The 24,054-nt window shown below is 42.9% G+C and overlaps 1 protein-coding gene across 1 annotated transcript; it reads left to right on the top strand.

Annotated features, from left to right (window-relative positions):
• The first annotated feature begins 1,917 nt into the window (after positions 1 to 1,917).
• On the top strand, positions 1,918 to 15,403 carry FEM1B (fem-1 homolog B). Its single transcript, XM_002920624.4, has 2 exons — positions 1,918 to 2,845; positions 11,171 to 15,403. Exons 1-2 carry the CDS (start codon positions 2,598 to 2,600, stop codon positions 12,804 to 12,806), a joined length of 1,884 nt encoding a protein of 627 aa, XP_002920670.1. The 5' UTR covers positions 1,918 to 2,597; the 3' UTR covers positions 12,807 to 15,403.
• Positions 15,404 to 24,054: the final 8,651 nt, after the last annotated feature.

Below are 24,054 nucleotides of genomic sequence, written 5' to 3'. Positions count from 1 at the left end.
GGTCTCCTCCAGAAAACAAACTGAAGGGAAGAAAGGGCCTGTGTCTGAATCACCTTCTTCAAAAGGTTAGGTGGAAAAAAATGACGCAGGGCAAAAGGCTGGGTAGGGGGGAGAGAAGGGTTGGGGAGCCTGGTTGCTCTACAGAACTAGGGAAGGAAACCAGTTGGAAGGGAGCCCCCTGGTCACACATCGGAATGTGTGACTGCCAAGTCTCCAGAGGCCAAAAAGCCTGGATCAGCCTGTCAGGAACCGGATATTCCGCCAATTCTGAAAGCCCCAGAATGAAACCAACCAGCTTGTCTCTCTTTTCCACCAGCAGAACTTCATCTTCAGCCCTCAATTTCAACATTGTTTTTCTATCGTACTGGTGGGTAAACGATGTTTGTGTAGGGATCTGCCAGCTGGTAAAGTCGTGCTGCCGAATGGAGGAGAGAATTTTTTTCAGAAGTGGCCCAGATCTCACCAATAGCTCTGCAACTGCGGGGAGGCCTTCGCCAGCTAGGATTGGCATGGGGGGCGGGGTTCAAATAAAATAATTTATGTGAACTTGTTGAGCTCAGCCTGGTCCCTTGGAACCAAATACATGTATCTGTTCTTTCTCTGGGGTAGATGCTGTCCCTTGGGGGATAAGCCGGAGAGAGGAAAACTTCCCTATTGAGCTTGTACCTTTTGTGACTCCCCCAGGAGCTTCATCCCATCGGCTTCTACCGTCCCAGCCCAGGACCTCGCTTCCTAAATGGCCTTCCAGCTTCTACCATTGCCTCCTAGAGTTTATTTTCCACACATCCGCCAGAGCGATCTTTTTTAAAAACGTGAATTGTTATCTTGTCACTTTCATGTTGAAAACTCTTCAAATGCCCCCATCACACTAAAGAGTAGAATTGAAACACTTCACCACGGGTTACTGGGCGCGAGGGTGACCTGCACCCTGCTTCGCCTCCCATCAGCCGTCCTATGGCCCATTCTGTGGCGGCCACGCTGAGCTTTGTCTCTGAGCCCACCAAGACTGCGACCTCCTCGGGGCTTTGGCACTGGCTAGTCCCGTTGCCTAGAATACCCTGTGCTCTTCTTACCCGATCACTCACACTAATTAGGGACCCCCCCATCACTCTATTTGCTTCACAGCAAACGGTAATGATCCTAACTCAGCCAGGCGTGTCTATCGTTTGTTTACTTGTTTATTGTCTGTGCTTCTCACAACACAAGCCCCAGAAGGGAAGGTGCCGTGTCTATCTTGTCTATCACTGAATGTCTAGTGCCAAGCCGAGCCTGGCACATAGATCTCTAGTATTCGTTAGATAAATGAGCTCTTCGAGCCCGAACCGTCTTGAGAGGTACGTGAGAAAAGGGAGGTTCCGTCAGGCTGAGGATCAGAGTCCTGGCCTGTCTGAATACAGACCTCGCCTTCCTTCCAGACACCTCGCCCCCTTCCACGGCGGGAGCAGCTCCCCTCACCCCTTCTCCCACACTTGATGCCCCTCTCTCCAGGGAGGCTAGGCCGGAATTCCAAACCCTTCTCAGAGCCTGGTGACAGCCCTCAAGTCCTCCCACATTTCAGGGGCTCAGACACGCCGCCCTTTTCTTAAAATGGACCCTGTCCGGTGCGTGCAACCCCCTCCCAGGGCCCTGCAATCAGGGCACAGAGGAGTCCCGCACCGTCTATGGTAAAATGGGGCGGGCCCCCCGGCCCAGCAGTGGTACCGCCTCAGGTACCGGACTCTGGCCCCCTCCCAGCCTAGGAAGCCCCCCGGCCGTGTCGGGGAGGAGCACAGTCCAGGCGTCAAGGGCACCGAGGACGTTCAGGCCCGAAAAGGGGGTGGGCCAACTTCGCGCAGGAGAACCTTTCTTCACCAAGGCCTCGTTTGCCGGCCGGGCAGCTTTGGAGGAGACACCCTGCTTAACCGTTCCTCCCGCTCGCACCCGCCCCCTCCCGGCCCAGTCTGCGGAGGCGCGCCTTCCTGCTCGCCCCGAGTTCGGGGGCTGCTGCTGCGGGAGCGTTCCGCCTCGCCCCGGAGGCCCCCAGGCGTGGAGCTGCGAAGCCATCGGCAGCGTCTGGCGCTTCTGAGCTCTGGTGGGCGAGGACCTGCGGGTTTCCTCCAACTGGGGAGGACGCAGAGCGGAGGCGGAGGCCGAGGCAGTTTTCAGGCCTTAGGCCCGGTGGGCCGGGGCGGGGGAGACGCGCCCAGCATTCGCCAACCGGGGCGCGTGCGGTCCTCTTGGGACCTCGCCGGCGACCCGTAGCTCGGGCACGCGCCTGTCGCAGCCCGCAGGAAGGAGGGGTCCGGCCTGAGGCCCGGGGCGGCGGCCGCCATGGAGATCCCCTCGGCCCATGGCCGACGCCTGGGGCCTCGGAGGCGGCCCTGACCGCCCTCCTCCCTGCTGGGGCCGGATCGCGGACGTGCCCCCTGCGGCATTCGGCCACCTCTGCGTCTCCGCCCTCCCCGGGCCGCGCTGCTGCCTGGGCGCGGCGGCGGCGACGGCGCCCTGTTGAATGGGCTGTGAGGGCCCAGGTTTGAAGCTCTGGCGAACGCGGCCTCCGGGGGCGCAAGGCAGCAGCAGCGGTGGCGACCAAACGGGTGTTGGAGTTGGCGGCGGCCATGGAGGGCCTGGCTGGCTATGTATACAAGGCGGCCAGCGAGGGCAAGGTGCTGACCCTGGCCGCCTTGCTTCTCAACCGGTCTGAAAGCGACATCCGCTATCTGCTGGGCTATGTCAGCCAGCAGGGAGGCCAGCGCTCCACGCCCCTCATCATCGCAGCCCGCAATGGGCACGCCAAGGTGGTGCGCTTGCTGTTAGAACATTATCGGGTGCAGACTCAGCAGACCGGCACCGTCCGCTTCGACGGGTAGGTACCTCCCAACCTCTCTCCCAGAGCGCGGACCCACCGCTTCACAGGTGCTCCCCTCCTTCACTCTCTCTCCATAGAGGTATCGCTTCTTCCTTTTTTGTGCATCTTCCTGCCGCATGAATGTCCACTTCGCCTTCCAGGGCTAATATTTCATTCCGTGGTTTTCTGCTTATCCTCACCGGCCCCTACCCCTTATTGCCTCTGTGGGTAAATAGCCACACCCTCTGTCTTGGTATCTAATGGGTATTCTTCTCCACTAGAGAGTCCGTGAGCAAGTAGTATGGAGGCGGTGCACCTTCCCAGGTTTTACCTTCATGGGTATTGGGGTTGTAAGCGAGATCAGAAATTAACGCGGTCAGCAATTAACATCGAAGACCTCTGTTTGATGACTTAATTTGGTCACCCAGTTTTTATTTCTTCAAGTGGGTGGTCCCTTCAGACGGGTTGCGGGGGCCTTAATGTCAAAATAAGCCCCTAGAACTCTAGCCTCTTGAGGGATTGTCGGGCAGCCAGACATCCCTAGGCATGATTCTGAATCTTCCACATAGCTCGGGGTAGATAGGTTGGCTGCAAAAATGGCCTTGGACGTGGTATAGGAGATAATGCCATTGTTAATACATGTTACCTTGTGATATTGTGGGGAAACTTGATAGTTCATGTTATTCGAGGTGGGGAGTCCAAAAATTCATATTGTCGTAGTTAAAATTTGCTTTTTAGGCTTAATTGTACATATTTTGGGGGAATGATAACGTTTAACACAAATTGTCAGGTGTGACATCTCTGCTGTGCTTGATTATTATAAAGTGTTTTTCAGATTCAAACTTAATTGATTGCGTTTGTTTTTGTTGACTTTTGTGCCAGTACTTAAGCTATTCTAGCATTTTCGTCTATTTGAAGTAGATGTGGTTGGTCCAAGCATAAAGATATGTATCTTTAGTTTTGGTGATTGAAAACTGCTTAGTTAAAACCTCATTGAAAAAGCGCTTCTTGAGGATGACTAGGGCATTGTTGAATTTTGTTTTGTTTTGTTTTTTTTTTAGGTTGAAATAATAAAAGATGAGAGGAAGATATTTTTAGATGAGAGGAAAATATTTTAGAGCATTACATTTTAATGAAACGATAGTCCATGTTGGTGGTTAATCTCCGGTACCAGGTCTCTAGACATCAAGGAGATGGTCTTTTTCCTGTTGATTAAAGATGGCAACCTGATTCATGTTTGCTTTCCCTTACTGGCTTCTGTGTCCTTTCTGGAACTCCCTGCATTCCCCACAGCCTTTCCTATACCCAGAGAAGGAGTTGACACAGAATGACCCCTGAACTTCCAGCACCATTCCAGTCGTATAGGCACATACATTCATTGAGATACGAATCTCAGTAACAGCTGCTAGGAACATCGCAGCTAAGGAGCTTGCTGAGGTCTTTTTGGATGAGGGGAGGATAGTGGTGAAAAAAAAAAATTTCCTAAAGCATTTGGAAAGGCTTTGCTTATTGCTGTCTTTTTTGCCATCAAACAGAAAGGTCTTTTGAGATGGAATTAAAAGAATCTGAAATTACTAGAAATGACTAGAAGTATAGCATTGGCCTATATACTTGCCCAGTATTCTGCACTGGGCAGTGAAATTAAAGGGTTTAGTAGGCACTTAACTGAACTGCTGTGTGCTGGGCTGTGCGGTAGGGCTTGGGTATGCAGAGGTGAGTACCATCCTGTTCCCGCAGTTTAGTGGGGGAGACAGAGAAATAGATATGTAAATGAGTAATTGCTGATGCCATGCCATTTAGAGTTTTAGAAGTCTGTTGGACTACTGAGGGAGTATGGGAAGAGGAGGTGCTCAGCTTTGCCTGGGAGAATCCGGGAAGGCTTCCCTGGTGAGGTGATGCTTGAGTTTGGGTCTTAAAGGAAGTGAAGAAGAGGGGCAACAGCATGGCGAACTTGTAGTGACAAGTGTTTCAGTGTGGTTGTAGGAAGGGATTCAAGCTGGGGAAATTAAGAAAGAGATTGTGGGAGACTGGAGAGGGGGGAGGCCAGATTTTGATGATTGTTGTGTAAAATGTCAAGAGTCCCCCATTGGGGAGACTGCAGTTGCAAAGGGTTCAGTCTTGCGATTTTGGCTGAGCAGTCTTCCATCTTTCGTTTTTGTTTATGGATTATTACAATTACGAATTTACTAGCTGCTTTGTAAAGGTAGTGGAGAATTTTATTTATTAAATGCCTGTGATGGGGCTAGCCCTATTACACCTTCTGTGGAGGATACAGAAAAAAATGTAAGGTTTCTCCCTTTTTTGAGGAGCTTGCCAGTTAATTAACAAGAGAGAATTGAAATTCATGGGCACCTTTCTGCCCACTCAAACCACTCTGATATTTTGCAGTTTATTCCAGTCCTTTTGGCATTTCAGAGCTAGATAAAAAGAGTGTTATTTGCAAATGTCATGATTTCACTTTGCTCTCATTCCAGACATTGTGAAAATAGTCTGGATGAGGTGTTAACAATATGAAGCTCTCTCACCTCTTGGGGGCTGGCTTTTTGAGAGGTACTTAGCCAAATCCCCCTTTACTTTTTTATTTTTATTTATTTTTATTTTCAGTGTTTCCTAGTTTTGAGTTACTTATGTACCATCTTCACAATTTTTTGTCAAATTGTTGATTACCTATCCTGTTATTTGCCTAATATTTAAAAAAAAAAAGTTTCACTTCTTGGCTTCATCCTAAGCAACAGTTACCTGTATAATTATGGGTTTGATATTGTGTGTTTTGTGTGTGTGTGTGAGAGAGAGAAAGACATTAAAATGAATAGCTTGTTAAAAATTTTGTAAATGTCTGTGTTCTGCCTAAATATTTCTATAGTACCTTAAGAAACTCAAGTGGATTAGTAGCAGATTCTCAAGGGAGGAAGGGACTACCTATCTAGATCAAGCCCCATGGTGATATTTGAGCCTTAGTTCATATTTTTAGAGTAACATTTGAGATTATTTTACTTATGGGTTAATATGTGAAGACTAAAACTGACAGATGAGTGGGCAAGAAAAATCACTTGAGTAGAAATGAAAGAACCTTAGTTGGAGAATGGGAAACTGTTAAGAATGTTACAGAAATGGAAAAGAACAAAGGCGAGGTGTCCTGTGACCATGGAATAGTGTGCTGGCCTGAGTTCCTAGGGCCTGACAGCTCTGTGCCAGAGTTTGTGGGGGAACCCTTGTCCTAAAAGAGGTTTGCTGACAGGGATGGGAAGGAGAACAGGACCTCTGGGAGTTCTGAGGTTTTTTGTTGAGTTCTCTTTTAAAGTTGGCCCTAGTACTAATACTTTCAATATTCAGTTAGAGGACAGGCATGAGGGGGCACAATCATCATTTGGCTTCGTTTAAACGTCATTGCCGCACAGTATATATTTCAAGAAACTACATGTGATCTGATAAATGATTTTAAGGACTTTGGTTAAAAGAAAGTGTTGATCGTTCACATTTAATGAATTTTTATTTCCGTTTCAAATACTTGACCAGGCATTTTTATTTTAAATTGAACCAGGAAATAGTTTGAGCTTAGTTTTGTGATCAGAAATATTATCTTTTATTGTCAAAGGTTTCTATCATCTGATGTGTGTATTTTGTTTAAAAAGGTGAATATCATATTATAGTTTATTTTTATTTTATTTATTTTATTATTTTTTAATGTAATCTCTACCCCCAACGTGGGACTCGAACTAATGACCCTGAGATCAAGAGTCACACACTGCACCAGCAGAGCCAATGGTTTCTTGATTTTTTTGTTGTTGTTTAAAGATTTTATTTATTTAGAGAGAGTGCGTAGGAGCTCTTGCCTGCGTGTGTTGGGGGGAGGGGCAGAAGGAGAGGGGGAGACAGAGAATCTCAAGTAGCCTGTGCGCTGAGCCTGGCTTATTGCTGTCTTTTTTGCCATCAAAAAAGGGCTTATTCTTCCCACCCTGAGATGGAGCCCTACATTGGGCTCCCTGCTCAGTGGAGAGCCTGCTTCTCCTTCTGCCCGTCCCCCCTCCCCCCTTTTCTCTCTCACTCTCTTGCTCTATCTCAAATAAATAAATAAATAAATAAAATCTTAAAAAAAAAAAGTCAGATGCTTAACCAACTGAGCTACCCAGGCACTCCCCGGTTTCTTGATTTTTAAGATGAAATTCATAGTAGAGAGTTTGCATTGCAATTTTGGACTGAGTCTAGAAAGATCATTGTTTTATAGTACTTCTCCCATTAAGGACTAAGTACCTATTGCATTATTTTTATCATATTTTTATTTTCTGTTATAAATGTGTTTGGTATGTTGTTTTGAGGAAGTCTGTGCTCATTATTTCAGCTGAAGTCTGTGGACAAAGGAATGTCATAGATTTTAGGCTTATAATTCCCTGTATTCTGTTTAATGTTTTTGTTCAGATGTAGAAATTCAAAATTTGCTAAGGCAATTGTTTCTGAAGGACTAGTCATTTTCTAATACATTCTGCAGTGAATATTTTTGTCTGAACTGTTTAAAAATTTTAATTGCCTCAATAAAAATAGATAATTGAAACTTTGTTGAGGCTCCTGTCACATCACTATATGGAAAAATGGAAATGATTAGGCTACCCCACGAAAAGTATTAAAGTGTTAGAAAAACGAAGTGAAATATATACTTGTAATTTAATTTTTACTCCGACATCATTAATTCTGGGAAATCTGAGGTGAGAAAAATATTTTAATCACTTTTTGTCTCTTTTTTTCATCTTTAAAATGGGGGTCATAATTTATGTTTTATGGTTATTGTGAGAGTTAAAAGTAATATATGTGAATGCCTATTTAAATGTAAAATTTTTGAGTTTTACATGGTTTGGGTTCATGTTCCTGGCATATAATAATTTCAGGTTTTTAAAGTGCAAGGAAACATTTAACTATGTAAATGGAACTATATATTAACTATGTATTTTTGATAGATTATGAGTTTGAAAAAATGCTTTTTACTTTTTTCTTTTTTTGAAAAAATGCTTTTTAAATTGAAACTCTTTGGAACAATGACATGTATTATGTTTCCTTAATACATAGAGTACTATGTACTAGAGTACTTTTGTATTTTATTCTCATGTAAACATGTTAGTTATGTATCTGTAAAATGAACCTAATAGTGTCACCCTCATAGGGCTATTGGGTGGAGGTTGTTTTGAGGATTAAATGAGATACATTGCATATTGAGCACTTAATGCAATGGGTGCTTGGCACATTGAAGATATTTATTAGCTATTTATGTTCATTTAAACTGTTTTTCTTTGTGTCTCATTTTTGTTTTTAATCATGACTACTTTTAGTTAAGTTATAACATCTGGTAAGGTGCATAAATTTTAAGTGTACGATGTGATAAAATTTTAATATGTTTACATCCGTGTAAACACCTCCAAATCAATATACAGAATATTTTTTTCACTCAGAATTTCCTTGTGCCCCTTCTCAGTCAGTTCCTCTCCTTTCCCTTCCCAGAAGTAATGATTATTCTGACTTCTGTCACCATAGATTAGTTTTGTCTATACTTGAACTTCCTACAAAGGGAATCATACAGTATGCTCTTTTCTGTCTGGCTTTTTTTTGCTTAACACATTGTCTATGAGATTCATCTGTGCAGTTGTGTCTATCAGTAGGTTTTTTTGTGGTTTTTTTTTTGGTGCTTTGTAGTATTCCATTGTATGAATATATGGCAACTTACTTATCCTGTACACAGGTATTTTATTTGCTTCCAGTGTTTGACTATTATGGATAAAGCTGCTGTGGACATTTTTATGTGTGTACGTCTTCCCTGGTGGGTGTTCGCGTTCATTTCTTCTCCGTATATGCCAAGGAGTGGAATTGCTGGGTCATGGGGTTGGTGTATGTTTAACTTTAATAGTTATTGCTAAACAGTTTTCCCGAAAGTAGTTGAAACAAATTACATTCCTACCAGCAATGAGAGTTTGAGTTGCTTCACATCCTGGCCAACACTTAGTATTGTCATGTTAGTCTTACTAATTGTAGCTATTCGGGCGGCTCTGTGTTAGTAGCTTATGATTTTAGTTTGCATTTCCCTCTCCGGTAGTTTTTTAACATCTTTTCATATGTTTATTGGTCACTTGAATATCTTCTTTTGTGAAGTATACTTGTTTAGTCTTTTCACCCATTTTTTAGTTGGGTTGTTTGTTTGCCTTTTTCTTATTGATTTGTCAAATAACATTTAATGTAAATGCCTTCTTCCAGTGAGTGGATTGCATATTCACTTTCTTCATAATATCTTTTGATGAATTGAAGTTCTTAATTTTAATGAACTTCAATAAATCAGTTTTTTCTATGATTAGCGCCTTTTTTGCATTCTGTTTAAGAAATAGTCATTAACTCCAAGGTCACGAAGATAGTCTGCTTTTTTTTTTTTTTAGAAGCTCTTATGGTTTTGCTTCTCATATAGATCTCTGCTACTTCCCTAATTTTTATGCATAGTGTGCAGTTTGATGAGTAGTTCTCCTAAATATCCACCCTTGTAGCCACTGCCCAGATCTTCAAGATTTAGGACATTTCCAGCAGCTTTAAGGCTCTTCCCAGTTAGTCCTATACCCTTTCCCGTAGGTAACTCCATAGGTACTTGTTAGTGAGAAGGCTTTTGTGTCATTATTTGAAATTGAGGAAGTAACTGCTTGAATTATTATAAAGTGGGTCTTTTGTTTTCAGTAGAAACAACAGACGGTGTTTTGGGGGTGTTGTTAATTGGGGTTAAATTATGATATTTATATTCTATCAGGGGATTTTACTCTTTCACTTCATGGGAGATAGAGTTTGACCTGTGTTATAACATTAGGTTGTATAGTGAGAAGCTCAGCAGTGAGGTTTTTGGTATAAATACTTAATTGCTGTAGTAAATATTGCTTTTGATTGACCTTTTTGCTTAACACTCGCAAGTGTACTTATTTTCGTGGTTCAAGCACAGTATGTCTAAGTATCTGCAGCAAAAATATACTTTTTAGGGCTGATGGGCAATAATAGGATAAACAATTGAAAAATTGAGGTTGGGGAAAAATGGAAGGTAGAAAAATGGGAAAGACTGGCCTCCTAGCAAGAGTCTAATTCTGTTATAAGCAGTGAACCTAGTGCACATCAGACAGTAAGTAAATGGTGATTGTGAAGCCACAAAGTGCAAGCATAGGCCGAAGGTCAGGGAAGATGCCCACTTGGTCTTAGGAAAGTGCTAATTGTTTCCTGCTGTTAGTATTTTCCCCCAGTGGTTTAGTTGAGGAACATACATAAACCCATAATACACATGCACATACATACATATGGTAGAATGGATGGAGAAAAACTAATTGAAAGCATATAAAAGTTTCGCAAAGTGAATATATGTGTTTAATAACGTTCCCTTTGTGCTTCCTCCCACTATCTAGTCCTCTTAAAAGTACAGTATCCCGACTTGAGCACTACAGATAGGTATGTGAATGTAGTCAGACAGTATGTACTGTGTTCAGTTGACTTCTGCTCAGCGTCATGTTTATGTGATCCTTCTGTATTGTATGGAGCAGGAAGTTTTTCATTCTCATTGCTGTAGTGGAAGTAGATTTGACCAGCTTGGATAATCTTAGGGGACAATTAATTATCCACTTAAAACCTTTTTTTCCTAAAGCAGTTTCTAAACTTCTTTTTTTTTTTTTTTTAAAGATTTTATTTATTTATTCGACAGAGATAGAGACAGCCAGCGAGAGGGAACACAAGCAGGGGGAGTGGGAGAGGAAGAAGCAGGCGGATAGGGGGGGAGCCGGGTGGGGCTCGATCCCGTAACGCCGGGATCACGCCCTGAGCCGAAGGCAGACGCTTAACTGCCATGCCATCCAAGCGCCCCCCTAAAGCAGTTTCTAACACAGTGTTACTGTAGGGCCGGGGGTAGCTTTCTTACTGACCCTATTGAGAGAAACTGTGGTACCCGGGGGATACTGGGAAGGAGGAACATGTTTTTCCTTAAGAGCCAGTGCATCAGCTTGGCGGTAAAGAAGTTACGAACCTCCATGCGTTTCCTCTGTGTTTTCTGAAATGTATTTACTTAGCAAAGTAAATACAAAGTAAAATAGAAAGTTGGTGATTTTTTTTTTTTTTTAGGATTATATACTTCAGTGATAACAGTAATAGCTAACATTTCTTGAGCTTCTACTAGGTATAAGTACCATGCAGAGTGCTTTACAAGTTACCTGATTTTATTTGCACCCAAACTAATGTTGTATTCGTGTTCCGCAGATTGAGGTTTTGGCCAGTGCAGACGAATCCATTCTTTACACTTATGTTAGGGCATGCGGCCTCCATTTTCTGACTGTGTGTTTTTTTCACGAACAGGTATGTCATTGACGGTGCCACCGCTCTTTGGTGTGCAGCAGGAGCGGGACATTTTGAAGTTGTTAAACTTCTCGTCAGCCATGGAGCCAACGTGAACCACACCACAGTAACTAACTCGACCCCCCTGCGGGCAGCGTGCTTTGATGGCAGACTGGACATTGTGAAATACTTGGTTGAAAATAATGCCAACATCAGCATCGCCAACAAATATGACAACACCTGCCTGATGATTGCAGCATATAAGGGACACACAGACGTGGTCAGATACCTTTTAGAGCAGCGAGCTGATCCCAATGCTAAAGCCCATTGCGGAGCCACAGCCCTGCACTTCGCAGCTGAAGCCGGGCACATAGACATTGTGAAAGAGCTGATAAAATGGCGTGCTGCTATCGTAGTGAACGGCCACGGGATGACGCCCTTAAAAGTAGCTGCTGAAAGCTGTAAAGCTGATGTCGTCGAACTGTTGCTCTCTCACGCTGATTGTGACCGAAGAAGTCGGATTGAAGCTTTGGAACTCTTGGGTGCCTCCTTTGCAAATGACCGCGAGAACTATGACATCATGAAGACGTACCACTATTTATATTTAGCCATGTTGGAGAGGTTTCAAGATGGCGATAACATTCTGGAGAAAGAGGTTCTCCCACCAATCCACGCTTATGGGAATAGAACTGAATGTAGGAATCCTCAGGAACTGGAATCCATTCGGCAAGACAGAGATGCTCTTCATATGGAAGGCCTTATCGTTCGGGAACGGATTTTAGGTGCTGACAATATTGATGTTTCCCATCCCATCATCTACAGGGGAGCCGTTTATGCGGATAACATGGAATTCGAACAGTGCATCAAGTTGTGGCTGCATGCCCTGCACCTGAGACAGAAAGGTAACAGGAATACCCACAAGGATCTTCTTCGCTTTGCTCAAGTTTTCTCACAGATGATACATTTGAATGAAACTGTGAAGGCCCCAGACATAGAGTGTGTTTTGAGATGCAGTGTTTTGGAAATAGAACAGAGTATGAACAGAGTAAAAAATATTCCAGATGCTGATGTCCACAACGCCATGGACAATTATGAATGTAACCTCTATACGTTTCTGTATTTAGTGTGCATCTCCACCAAAACACAGTGCAGTGAGGAAGATCAGTGCAAAATTAACAAGCAGATCTACAACCTGATTCACCTTGACCCCAGAACTCGGGAAGGGTTCACCTTGCTGCATCTTGCTGTCAACTCGAACACCCCGGTTGATGATTTCCACACCAACGACGTCTGCAGCTTTCCAAATGCACTCGTCACAAAGCTGCTGCTGGACTGTGGCGCTGAGGTGAATGCCGTAGACAACGAGGGGAACAGTGCCCTTCACATCATCGTTCAGTACAACAGGCCCATCAGCGATTTCTTAACCTTGCACTCTATCATCATCAGCCTGGTCGAAGCTGGCGCTCACACCGACATGACAAATAAGCAGAATAAGACTCCGCTAGACAAAAGTACCACTGGGGTGTCTGAAATACTACTTAAAACTCAAATGAAGTTGAGTCTCAAGTGCCTGGCTGCCCGAGCAGTTCGGGCTAATGACATTAACTACCAAGACCAGATCCCCAGAACTCTTGAAGAGTTTGTTGGATTTCATTAAGTGACTGGATATGTAAAATCGTTTAATGTGGTGCTAAAAAGTAAAGGACTTTAATCACAGACAATAGAATTATGTGTTCATAAATTCTCCTTTTCTTTCCACTACCCTGCCTCCCTACCTAACCTTCCTTAGTTCTGTATTGGGTCTTTTTGCCTCATAACGGTTATTGATTTCAAATACACTTTAAACAAAGCCACATGGTTTAGGTGTAAACTCTAATCTAAGGTATCTGGATATTGGTCACTTAACTTTTTCTTTTTTTCTTCGTTTGTGTCTTTTTCTTTCTTATCGAAGTATAATTGAGAAACATCAGTTTCAGGTGTACAACGTGATTCAACGTTTGTATTTTTTTTTTAAGGAATGAGTATAAAATATTTTGTTTATGTAACAAGGGACATTTATGATTTGAAGTTGATAATGTTTTAAAAAACTGCCTACAAAAGTATTTCTGTTAAGCCTGTGTCAGCGTGTTATCCTTGCAGCAGTTTTGAGGATCTCATGAAGAAAAACAACTAAAAAGGACCATTAAAAGTAACGGGATACCCAGGTGTTCCACACGTGCCAAACTGCTGTGGGTAGTGTTCACTCTTCCAAGATTTATGTGGAGTGATACAACACATTATAACATCAGGAGGATTTCAAAAAATATGGCTGCAGATTAATCTGAAAATGTGCTAATTTAATAATAGTTACACATTTATAAAGTTAAATCCATTGAAATTGTTGCATTATGCTGGGTGGTATATACAAAGTAGTAGTAATCTTAAAGCGATTTTTCAGAGAATCCTGATGGACTACTTGCCTTTAGGCTTAAATTCTAAAATTCTTTGAAGTCTCTGTTTCAATGTAATTTCTCTAAATTGCAGCAGTCTGCATTTGACTCAACTCACAGACATGTAAAAATTATGAATGCTGTGTTTTCTTATGAAACAAATTGTTATAATATAGTTATGCATTCTATTTTTGTCCCTTTCTCCCTTTCCTCCTGTGTGGTCTCTTTTAAAATTTGGAAACTGCTTTTCCAGAGGGCATTGTTTGTGCCCCCCGAATAAGGTGTTTATGACGGATGAAAAGGAACCCAGGATGTTGTAATTTTTTCGCTTTCTTTACTTTGTCCCTTATAAGTAGAAAAATCACTAGTGTGGTATAGGAAATCAGATGGTTTTGATGATAAAAATAATTCGCAATGCTCCTTTGAAAGGTGTTTCTGTGAGAGCTGCAAGTTTTTCAGCCACAAAATGTCACGGATTCTGATAGGCTTTGCAGAGGTCTCTGTGTTTTTTCTGTTCTGTTGTAATGGCAGCATTTTAACTGTCAGACTAAAAGTATTCTGTGATTATCTTTTAAGCATCACAGAAATTCAAGCAAAGGGTACACACCTATCGATGTTAAAAATGATAAAATAAAATTAGCTATATCGGTATTTTTCTCTCTAGTGCCAAACGAATGCCTTAGCTGCTCGTAGTGCATGGTGCTGTAAGTGAGGACCTGCAGCTTGTTCTTCTTCAATGAAAAGCATTATGATTATGTAGTAACATCAGATAGAAACTAAAAAAACAGACACAAGCCCCCTGCCCCCAAACGCGTCTGGTTTCAGTGGTCATTTTATGTACGCGTATTGTTCCGTGAAGTACAAGAGAAGGATTGCAGTCAGATCGGTAGAAGATCTAATGACCAAGCCAAAATTAGCACCTAGGGCCTTAAATAAAATAGCTACCCCACGAAATGAAATCATTCGAAGGGTGGGAAGGAATGGCAGGTGGGAAGCTTAAAAACTTGTCCCCCCGAGAACGCAAGATACTTTGACGGATACGGTAGTTACTCTTCGTGTTCTTCTTGCTTCAGCTAGGAATGTTTTGATGGTAAATTCTGTCATGGTAATATATTTCTGTTTTTCTAACCGGAGGTGTTTACAAGGAGGGTTTTTAGGGTGGTTTAAAGGGAGGCATTTGAATGAGCCCTAATTCGAAAATTACCGGCCTCGCTCCTCCTGGTATGAATCTAGGAAACACTGTACCTTGCTCTTGGCAACTCTCATGGCCTGAAAGAGAAAATGCATGGCCTCAAGGTGAGTGAATCCCGCCTTTTCCACAGCTTAGATCAGACCCTGTGTTTTTCAGACTTCAAGGCCTGCTTCTTTGATCGTTTGAGGAGTGGCTAAGGTACTTGGTATTCAGTTGGTTCCATTATTAATGTGTATGATTTTTCAACACCAGAACTTAAAATATCAGATAATGTTGCATGTTTTAAAAACCATTTCATCCCTTTGGCTACCCAGGACCAGCGCTATTTTAGATATTGCTTATTTATAAAATGAAGATAATGATTACATGTACATATTGAGACATCAAAATTTCATGACAGTGTTTTTGAGAAGGGATGAATGCTGGAGAAAGTAGAACTGCTGATTGAAATGCTGACAGAGTTGGAGAAAGAATTTGAAGACAGTGGAATAAACTATGAACTCTGCTAATGGTAACACATTTTTTTACTATAGTATAGTAGTACATTGTGCTAAGGTTCTAATTTTGTCTTGTAAAATAAATCCAAGTGTGTATTGTGAAACATCTGTATAAAACCATTCTTGAAACCAGTGATCTACATGCCTGTTTTTTATTTGTTTTGGTAGAATTATTTTAAATGTGTTTAGCCAAATCCTTCCCAAGCTTAAGGTTTTCTTTATTTCGTTTTGTGTGTGTGTGTGCGTGTGTGTGTGTTTTAAGGAAAATAAATTGGTAGGAAAGATAATAGTTCAGCCTCTCCGCTTACTGAGAACTCTAGGCTGTCTCCATTTCCAGCCACTTTGGTCACTTTCTGTTTGTTGTTCCCGGTAGAAATAGGCTTCGGATTGTAAGTCTCCCTTGACGGTAATTACAAATTCAGTCAAAACTTTGTCTTGCTCGGTAATTGTCCTACAAATCTGGCTGAACTGGAGGCCTGGGTGGGTGAGTACCTGGGCAAGCTGTGTGAAACTGAGGTGGGTTTTACACTTTTAATGGAGTTGGTGAAATTAAACTCTTGAATTTGCATAACTGTTTAACTCAAGGAATGGGAGCAAATCCATCCCCTTGAAAAAGAAGGGGGAAATTTTTGATGTAAGAATGCTGGTACAACATAGCTTTTTCCAGTCTACCCTGCATGGCTGTAGCAGGCCGCGGTCCAACTACCTTAAGGTTCTTTGCTGTGGGAACTTTCAACAAACCAACCAAAAAGCAAGCTTTGGTCTTGCTCGGTTCTGGGAAGGGTTTTGTTTCATTATACTAGTAGTTGATTAATAACTGATAATTAAGAGAAACTTAGGTACGATAGCACTGTTTGAGGTAACGTGATTTGGGGGCAGCTCTCTAAGTATCAACTCTGCGTTTGGTGAGTATTTTTAAAAATTCAGATCCCAAGGGAACACCACCCTGTCCCCAGTCTCCACTGTAGTTTGAGGCAGCTACTTTATGGATAAGACCATTTTGGATTATTCACGCAGAAGCATTTCTTTTTTGGAATGGGGTAGGGTGAGGAGTGAGTTGCTGGACCTCGGGTTACAGTTCGCTGGGTTGAGAAGCAGCCAGTGATTCACTAGTGAGTAGATGGGTAAGAGTATAGTAAAGGACTTGTTTTTATGGTAGATTTTCTGTAAAAATCTTAAATGTTCCTTTTTCGGCTAGCCAGATACATCTATGTACAGATGACTATTCTGTTTTCCTCACTGACGATGCTGTAACTTTGAAATGGATTAAAGAAAACAAAACTCTGCCTTTTGCTCTGTGAAAAGTTACTGGCCTGTAAGCTGTTAAGCTGTGTGTTTATTCCTACTCTGAAAATGCACGGCTCTGCCCTGGATACCCTCTCCGGGGTAGAAAGCTCCTGGATACGTACGGCACATCGCAGGGCTTTCTCATACGGTTCTGGCAGATTCGCCAAAATCCTCAGATGGGCTGGGTTGTATGTACAGCATCCCCTCTCCCAAATACGGGATCTGACGTAAATACACTGATAGTGATGATAGATGTATTCATTTTTAAAACTGTAAAGTAAATGTGGTCTCTAGTCCTAGGTTTGTGGTGTGTTCATTTGTGTTAACGTGCAGGGAAGGGACACCGACTTGATGGTTACGGGAAGCGTATCTTGATGTGTGTGCAGGGGTGAGTATTGCTAAATTATTAACAGCTTTTCATTTAGGGGTGAGTCATGTGATGAGTGGCCCAATCAGAAAAATGAAGGAGCGAAGATGCAAGCTTTGCCACGTGATGAAGTAAAACAAGGTTTTGTATCTGTTTTTTACCAGGTGTTGTAAAAATTTGTGCATGGCTTTTTTTGTTGTGGCTTATTAGTAATTGGTAGAGGAGAAAAGATGAGGAAAACCCCTCAGCTTTGCTAACCGATCTTTTCAGAGGTACAGAGTTGGGGAATAAAATCTGGCCCTAATGTGTTGAGAAGATCCTGTCCTTTATAATATTCCCCCCATCCTGTAATCCTCCGTGTAGAAAAACGACATTGTTGTATTCTAGTAAATTCACTGTGATTTATAACGAACCAGTGACGTCATTCTATTGTGCACTTTTGTCAAACCATTTACGTGACTTGAGTAAACATAGTGAACTTGCCGACCGCGCCAGAGGTCTGTTAGTGATTTATATACTGCATGACATTTTCTATTTGAGTTTGACATGTAGAACCATTTTTAATTTCGTGGCAATTGACAGTCCTAATAGCCCAGCTAATTTGAAACTAACAATATTGCTGTGTAAAAGGAAAAAAAAATGGTGTTTGTGTTCAGTAAATATTTGAAAAAAAAAATCCTGCCTTGAAGTTTGTGTCTTTATTGTTCAGTGTGCCTTAGTGGAGATGATCTTTTGTTGAATTCATTTAAAAAAGAGTTGTCAAAGTTATATGTGCCTGGGGAAAAAATTCAGATAGTAAAGAAGAACTCAAGTAGTAAAAAACAAAAAGCCCAATGACCTTTCCATCCCTACCTGCCCCCCATTTGGACTCTGAAGAGGGCAATCACTATTTACTAGTTTTTTTTGAGTAGCTTCCCAGAATTTTTCTGTATGTATATGTATGTTTTTTCTCCTTTTCGTTTAATATATCTTAGGCTTTTTATATGGGTATGTATAGTTTTTTTTCTTTGAACAACTTTATAGATTTAATTCTGTGAGTGGGCTTAGCATTTATTTAACCAGACCTTGTTGTTGGGCTTGTAGGTTTTCATTTTATTGATATTCTAAATAATGCTTCAGTGAACATCCTTATATTCTATATTCATAGAACAAATTCATTCCTAGCACTGGAATTTCTGGTTCGGTGGCTGAGTATTTAAAATTTTGATAAAAGTCGTTAAATCGCCTTCATCTACCTACACTATTACTGACAGCAGATTTTACCTAATCATTGAGTTTTTGCCAAGGTGCTTAATGAAAAATAGTATTTCATGGTTTTGATTAGTGTTCCTTTTTTATGAATGAGGTGGACACTTTGTTTTTTAAGATTTTATTAGAGTGTGTGCTGGCGGGTGCACGAGCAGTGGGGAGGGGCCGAGGGAGAGGGAGAGCGGGTTTCCTGCTGGGAGCCCGGTTGTTGGGGCCGGGCCAAGACCCTGGGGTCAGGGCCTCAGCCCAAGGCAGACGCCCAGCTGAGCACCCAGGTGCCGGACGCTTTCTTACATTTACTGACACATTTGTATTTCTTTTGCTTGCTTTTGGGTTGTGGTCTTTTTCTTACTAGTTAGAAATTCTTGGGAAGTTTAAGGAAATTTTCCCTGTCATATGTCACAGTTAACTGTTTTTTGACTTTGAAATAGTGGTTTTATATCAGAAGTTTACATTTTTATGTAGCCAAATTTATCATTTTTTAAAAATGGATTCTGAGTTTTGTATCTTGCTTATCTCCATTCCAAGATCATAAATCTTTTTTTTACCCGTGTTTTCTTCTAATGCTTTTACGGCTTCTTCCTTCCACATCTCTTCTCCCTTCTTTTTCCCTTTCTCTTCTTCCTCTTTGGTTTAAATTTTTTATCTACTTGGAATTTATTTATTTATTTTTTTTGGAATTTATTTTCATGTAAGGATCCAGCGAGCGAAAGACTTCCGTAATTATTTTCCACTGAGTTCAATCATAAACCTAATAGCCATAATGTAATGGGATCTTTTTCTGGGTTCTTTCTAGGCTGCATCACTGACTAGCTCTGTGACCCTTGGGCAAGTTACTTTTCTATCCAAGCTTTAGTTTCTGTAAATTGGGACAATAATATTTAACTTGGACTGTGATGAGCAAATAAGAGAATCAAGATGCTTACTTAACAAAGTGCCTGACACATAGCAGTGAAGTGCTTGGTAAATGTTAAGTATTAATAATAGTGGCTAATATGTCTTCATTTGCCTTCTTTTGTGGAGGGGATATAATTCTTTTATTATTGTGTGTTTTTTTTCCAGATGAATTTTGGTGTCCTGTTATGTTGAAAGATGGTTTTGTTTATCAGTGCCTTTAATAGATTAGGGAGTTTGATAGATTAATTTAGGGAGACTGTCTTTGTAAGTCTAAGCCTTTTTATCCAAAGGAAAGATAGTCCCATTTAATGAAGTCTTATGTCTCTTAGAGACTATTTTAAAGCTCTTTTTTTTTTTAAATGAAGTTCTTACAAACATCTTCCTTTTATCATCAGATTCTTTGTTTATATTGTGGATAGTTTTTCTTCCATTACATATAGTTCTAAATGTTAATGTTTTTATGCAGGCATTTTAATGGATTTGCTTTTTCTTGAAAAATGAAAATTGTTCTTTTGGAGGTCCCAGAAACACATCATTCACGAGTAATGATGATTTGCCTTCCCATTGCAGTATTCGTGTTCTATATTTCTTTCATTCGCCTCGTCAACGTTGGTGGAGGTCACCCCGAGTATTACTAACAGTGGTACTAGAGCGCATCCTCCGCCTGTTTTCAAGTTTAGATTTAGGGTAGTCTTCCCGTCCTTTTATAGAGACCTGAGAACACCACTCAGTGCAAGTCTCTTTTTATAGCGGAGGTTGTAGACCCAGAAAGAAGCGACTTGTCCATTCAGAGTCATACAAGGATTGAATGTCAGAGCCCAGGGTAAGCTCTGGGTCTTGACCCAGCAAGCAGTGCTCTTTGGTTCTCAGACTATCAGGCGGGTACAAACAAAGCTCCTCTTAGCATCTCTGCGGGGTGTGTGCCCGGCTGCAATATCCAGCTGGACTCTGGAAATCACCCAGACAAATTCTAACCCCCCGTTTTTTCCCTGTGTTTCAAGTAATGTCTGCTCTATTAAAGTAAGAGATTACCAGACTAAAGAAAATACTGGTAGTAATATGTTTCATCAGATGCTCAATCTAGAAAATGTCAGCACGAGAAGCACATTTCAGGTGGTTCATAAAGACTTAGCATGTTGGCAAGGTGAGACAGAATTTTCGATTCTAATTTCCCTGTGCTTTGTACATTTGCTGTGCTTGGTCTGTCCTGAGAGCGGGACCGGGGTTTCATTCCTGCCTCCAACGGAGGCCCGATACCAGGGACGTGCGTACCAAAATGAGAAAGACGATACCTGCCCTTGATAAGCTTGTCCTCTAGCTAGATGCCCCTATCTGAAATCTGATTTTCTGTTTTTCATCAGATATTAACTTTAATTTCCCAAACAAAAGTTTATGATGTTACCTTTTGACTCTGGCTTGGGCCATTTTCTGAAAACACTTCAGAAAACATTATCTTTGAGTTGTTGCTTGTCATTTTTGTACGTGGTACCAGGGAGATACGGACACAGAATGTGCACAACTGATTAGAAAGGATGAACCCATTAAGGAATGGTGTCCCCCTTTTTAAAAAAAATGTTCTGCTCGTACCTTACTTTGAACCTTGGGAATGGTGTCCCCTTTTTTGAGAAAATGTTCTGCTCATACCCTACTTTGAATCTTGTGAGTTTTCTAGGTGCATTTTAGTCTGGATCTTACTAAAAAGTTTCAGAGCCCAGGTGCCAGGCTTCTAACCCTCTCTCCACGCTTAACCAGCAAAGCTCTGTTCCTGTTTCAGTGTCTGTTTGGAACGTGGTGTCCTACTTTAGTGTGATATCAGAGCTAATGGAATAGATAGTGACACAGAAGCGTTGGCATAATTTTAATGTGGTCGGTTAAGCTGAACTGCCCTTCGCATGGAGCCTAACTGGTGTTAATACTAATATTAGGATCATTTTTGGGGATTTCAAAAAAAAAAAGAAGCAGTGCAGAATAAAGGGCTGACGTGATATTAACTGGGGGTAAAAACAGGCCAATGTGGTGGGGACTGAAAACAGGAGACCACTCAGCACTAACGGCCGTATTAAGTTCAGCCGCCCAAGGCATAGCTGGTGGCGGAGAGACCTGGCCGCTTGATTGTTGGGGGAGAGGGTTGGTTAGGGTGAGTCATCCCGGAAAGGGAGCCTGAGTAAGCTGGCCCTTTCTCTTACAGGGTGCTTAGCATCTGGGGACTCAAAGCCAAGGGGACTGACTGGAAGCTAGTGTCATATTCTGGGGGAGCACTGACACTAAAAACTCCTGAATGGTGATGGGATCGCAACCTGTCTTTTAAAGACCTCTAGGAAAGGCCACTTCCATACCTTCTGTCAAAAGCTCTTCCACATTTATTCTCCCTCTGTCTGTTGTGTTTGTGTTAGCAGTTTGTCCCTTCCACCTGATAGCTGTCTTGTTAAAAATACCACCTTCCTGAACAAAAGGAAAACCAGAAACTCCACTCTTTGTGCTGGAAGGACACCCCTTGGGGGATTTTGCTGATGACCCCACTGCCACCGAGATCCACGGGCCGGTGAGAAAGGCTGCAGTGTTGAAGACCCTGACACGGAAGTCTAGACAGTAAGAGAATATTGTGGCTCCAGATTGCTGATCCTATAAATTTCATATGCTTAGAATTCCCTCACAGAAATTGGATCTGTGAGGTCCGGGGTGGAACTTAGTATATGGTTCTGGTCTAGGCAGCTCTGGGATCCCACTTAGAGAAGCTCAGCTCGGGACAGATCATGTGCGCTAAGAGGCACACTTTGTCCTGCAAGGTTATGTGCCCACACCATCTAATGCCAGAAAGAAGCAGCACCCTTGCCCGGATTTCTTCTCCGCGCTCAGCTGGCCGGATCCGAGGGACCCAGAACTGATGTCCACCTGCCTGCAGAACGCTGGGCGCTGATGGCACCGGGCTCGAGGCCTTTCTCGAGTCCATCCAAGGCCTGCCCCTCAATTTCTGGATCTTTTCTGAGAGCCCCCATCCCACCTGGGGTGTCACCATGTCAGAACAGCAGCGAAACCTCACAGAACATCTCGCACGATTCATTTCACAACTCCTGTCTTTTTCCTCCATGAGACAGTGAGCCTAGAACTTAGGAAATCTGGACAACCCATGGACCAAATTCTAAAACCAGCATCTGTTGGTGTTTGGTTTTTAAGAGTCAAGCGTTGCCTCGTGTGTTTTTCTCCCGGGCGATTGTTTGCTGTAGACTTGCTTAAGCAACTATCACGGGGCCACCGGAAAGTCAAAGCAGCCTGTTAAATGCCTAGGATGGCTGGTAATGCTTTTAAAAGACTGAACGCTTTTGAAGTTGGCTACACTTCAGGTTAACACTCTGAGTTCCGCCCTTAGCGCCATGATAAATAATTATTCTCAACTACAGAATAGAGCATTGCTAATAATATCCATCTGTGAACCACAATATGACTTTTCTGTTGATTTGAGGTTGCATTTGGGGCTGCTTGCTGCTAAATGCCAAAAGTGCTTCAGAGATGGCTATTCGTCCTCCAGACAATGGCAAATGTGTTCAACTTCTCCAAGAGTCCCCTTGGGGCTCTGGAAACCCAGGAAAATGGAGAGAAATCTGCTGCAGATCCCACTCTGGGGACTTGCTGGAGCGAGAAAGTCTTCCCAGCTCCAGGCTGGAGTCAGGTTCACTCGAACACTAGGTCGACACTCCAGTTCTCGCTGGAAATGGAAGGTCACCTGCGCATGTTAACCCCTTATTTGTCTTCTAGCCTATGTATTCACCTGCCTGTTGACCTTGGCTCTGCACATTGGTCACTGGGGAGGCGGGAGGGGGGAGGACTCTGAAACAAAGATGGTGCCCTGGCCCCTCCCAGCCAATTAAATCTGAATCCCTGGGGCGGTCCCTTGCATAGGTCCCTTCTAAGCTCCTCAGGCCTGAAGGACACCGCCCTAGCATGAGCTTTGCTCCTTAGGAAATGTGTCTTGTCCGTGGCCCTACCAGGCACTCTTTAAGGCCAATCTCGAACATTTATACCCCAGAGCAGATCAATTCCGAAAGGGAGAATTGATAAGAGAAAGAGAAGAGAGAACACAGGGGAGGGCTTGAATTCCTTGAAGTTGCAAGTTTCTGCCTTTTGGCTGTCTGGTTCTCGCTCTAGGGCTGGGCTGGGGCACGGCGGGACCAGGAGCCCTGGGGGTAAAGGCTGCCTCCGAGGGCCCAGAGGTTGCAATTTGGTCACTTCTGGGCGGCATCCGACCTGCAGATAACGTTTGGCCCGCAGTGTGGCTGCACAGAGCGGGTTTTGAAATGAATGCCCATCCCTAAGGGCAGGTTTCACATGAAAGCATTCCCAGAGTTGAGGGTGCTGGACAGAAGACTGGGGCTAAATCACAGGACACACTTGTGAGTGTGGGTTCATCAAGTTTCCTTTAGTCAGGTGCTCCATTCACGGGGGGTAAGACTCCCATGGAACGTGATCATAAGTGTGTCCTTCTGACTTGGGGTTCACCATTTGGGAAAGAACATTCCCATAGTTAACTTCATATCAATGCCTTCTCCTTCCGTAAGACCCCCGGCTGGGCTATAATGACTGGCTTGAGAGCGAGCAATCCTGGGATGAGTCTGGATTTTGCTGTGGACCCTAGAGCTCTCTCTTAACTGCTCTGGTTCTGAGTGTTCTCCTCTATGGGGAACGACAGCACATAATTTCTAGGGTTCTACTTCCGGCTTCTTGGGATTCTAGGAGCACAAGATGACAATGGAGACCACTTAGTTTAAGAGCAGTCTGTGTGTAAAGGTGAAGACACTCTCAAGTCAGGGTGTCAGGTCAGCCCTGAAATGCTAGCCTGGAGAAGTCTAGGAGGCCAGAGAGGGAAGGGCTGGAAGCTTCAGCTGTGGGAACAGGGGAAGATGGACCTGGTGGTCTTGCGAGGGAGGGAGTGCTCGGTCACTGGAGATGTTCATCCCATGTGGCGGGGTGGTGTAGGGAGCAAATGGTGCCCA

The sequence above is a fragment of the Ailuropoda melanoleuca genome, chromosome 5, assembly GCF_002007445.2.
Source record: "Ailuropoda melanoleuca isolate Jingjing chromosome 5, ASM200744v2, whole genome shotgun sequence".
NCBI lineage: Eukaryota > Metazoa > Chordata > Mammalia > Carnivora > Ursidae > Ailuropoda > Ailuropoda melanoleuca.
This window is presented reverse-complemented; position numbering and strand designations above follow the sequence as displayed.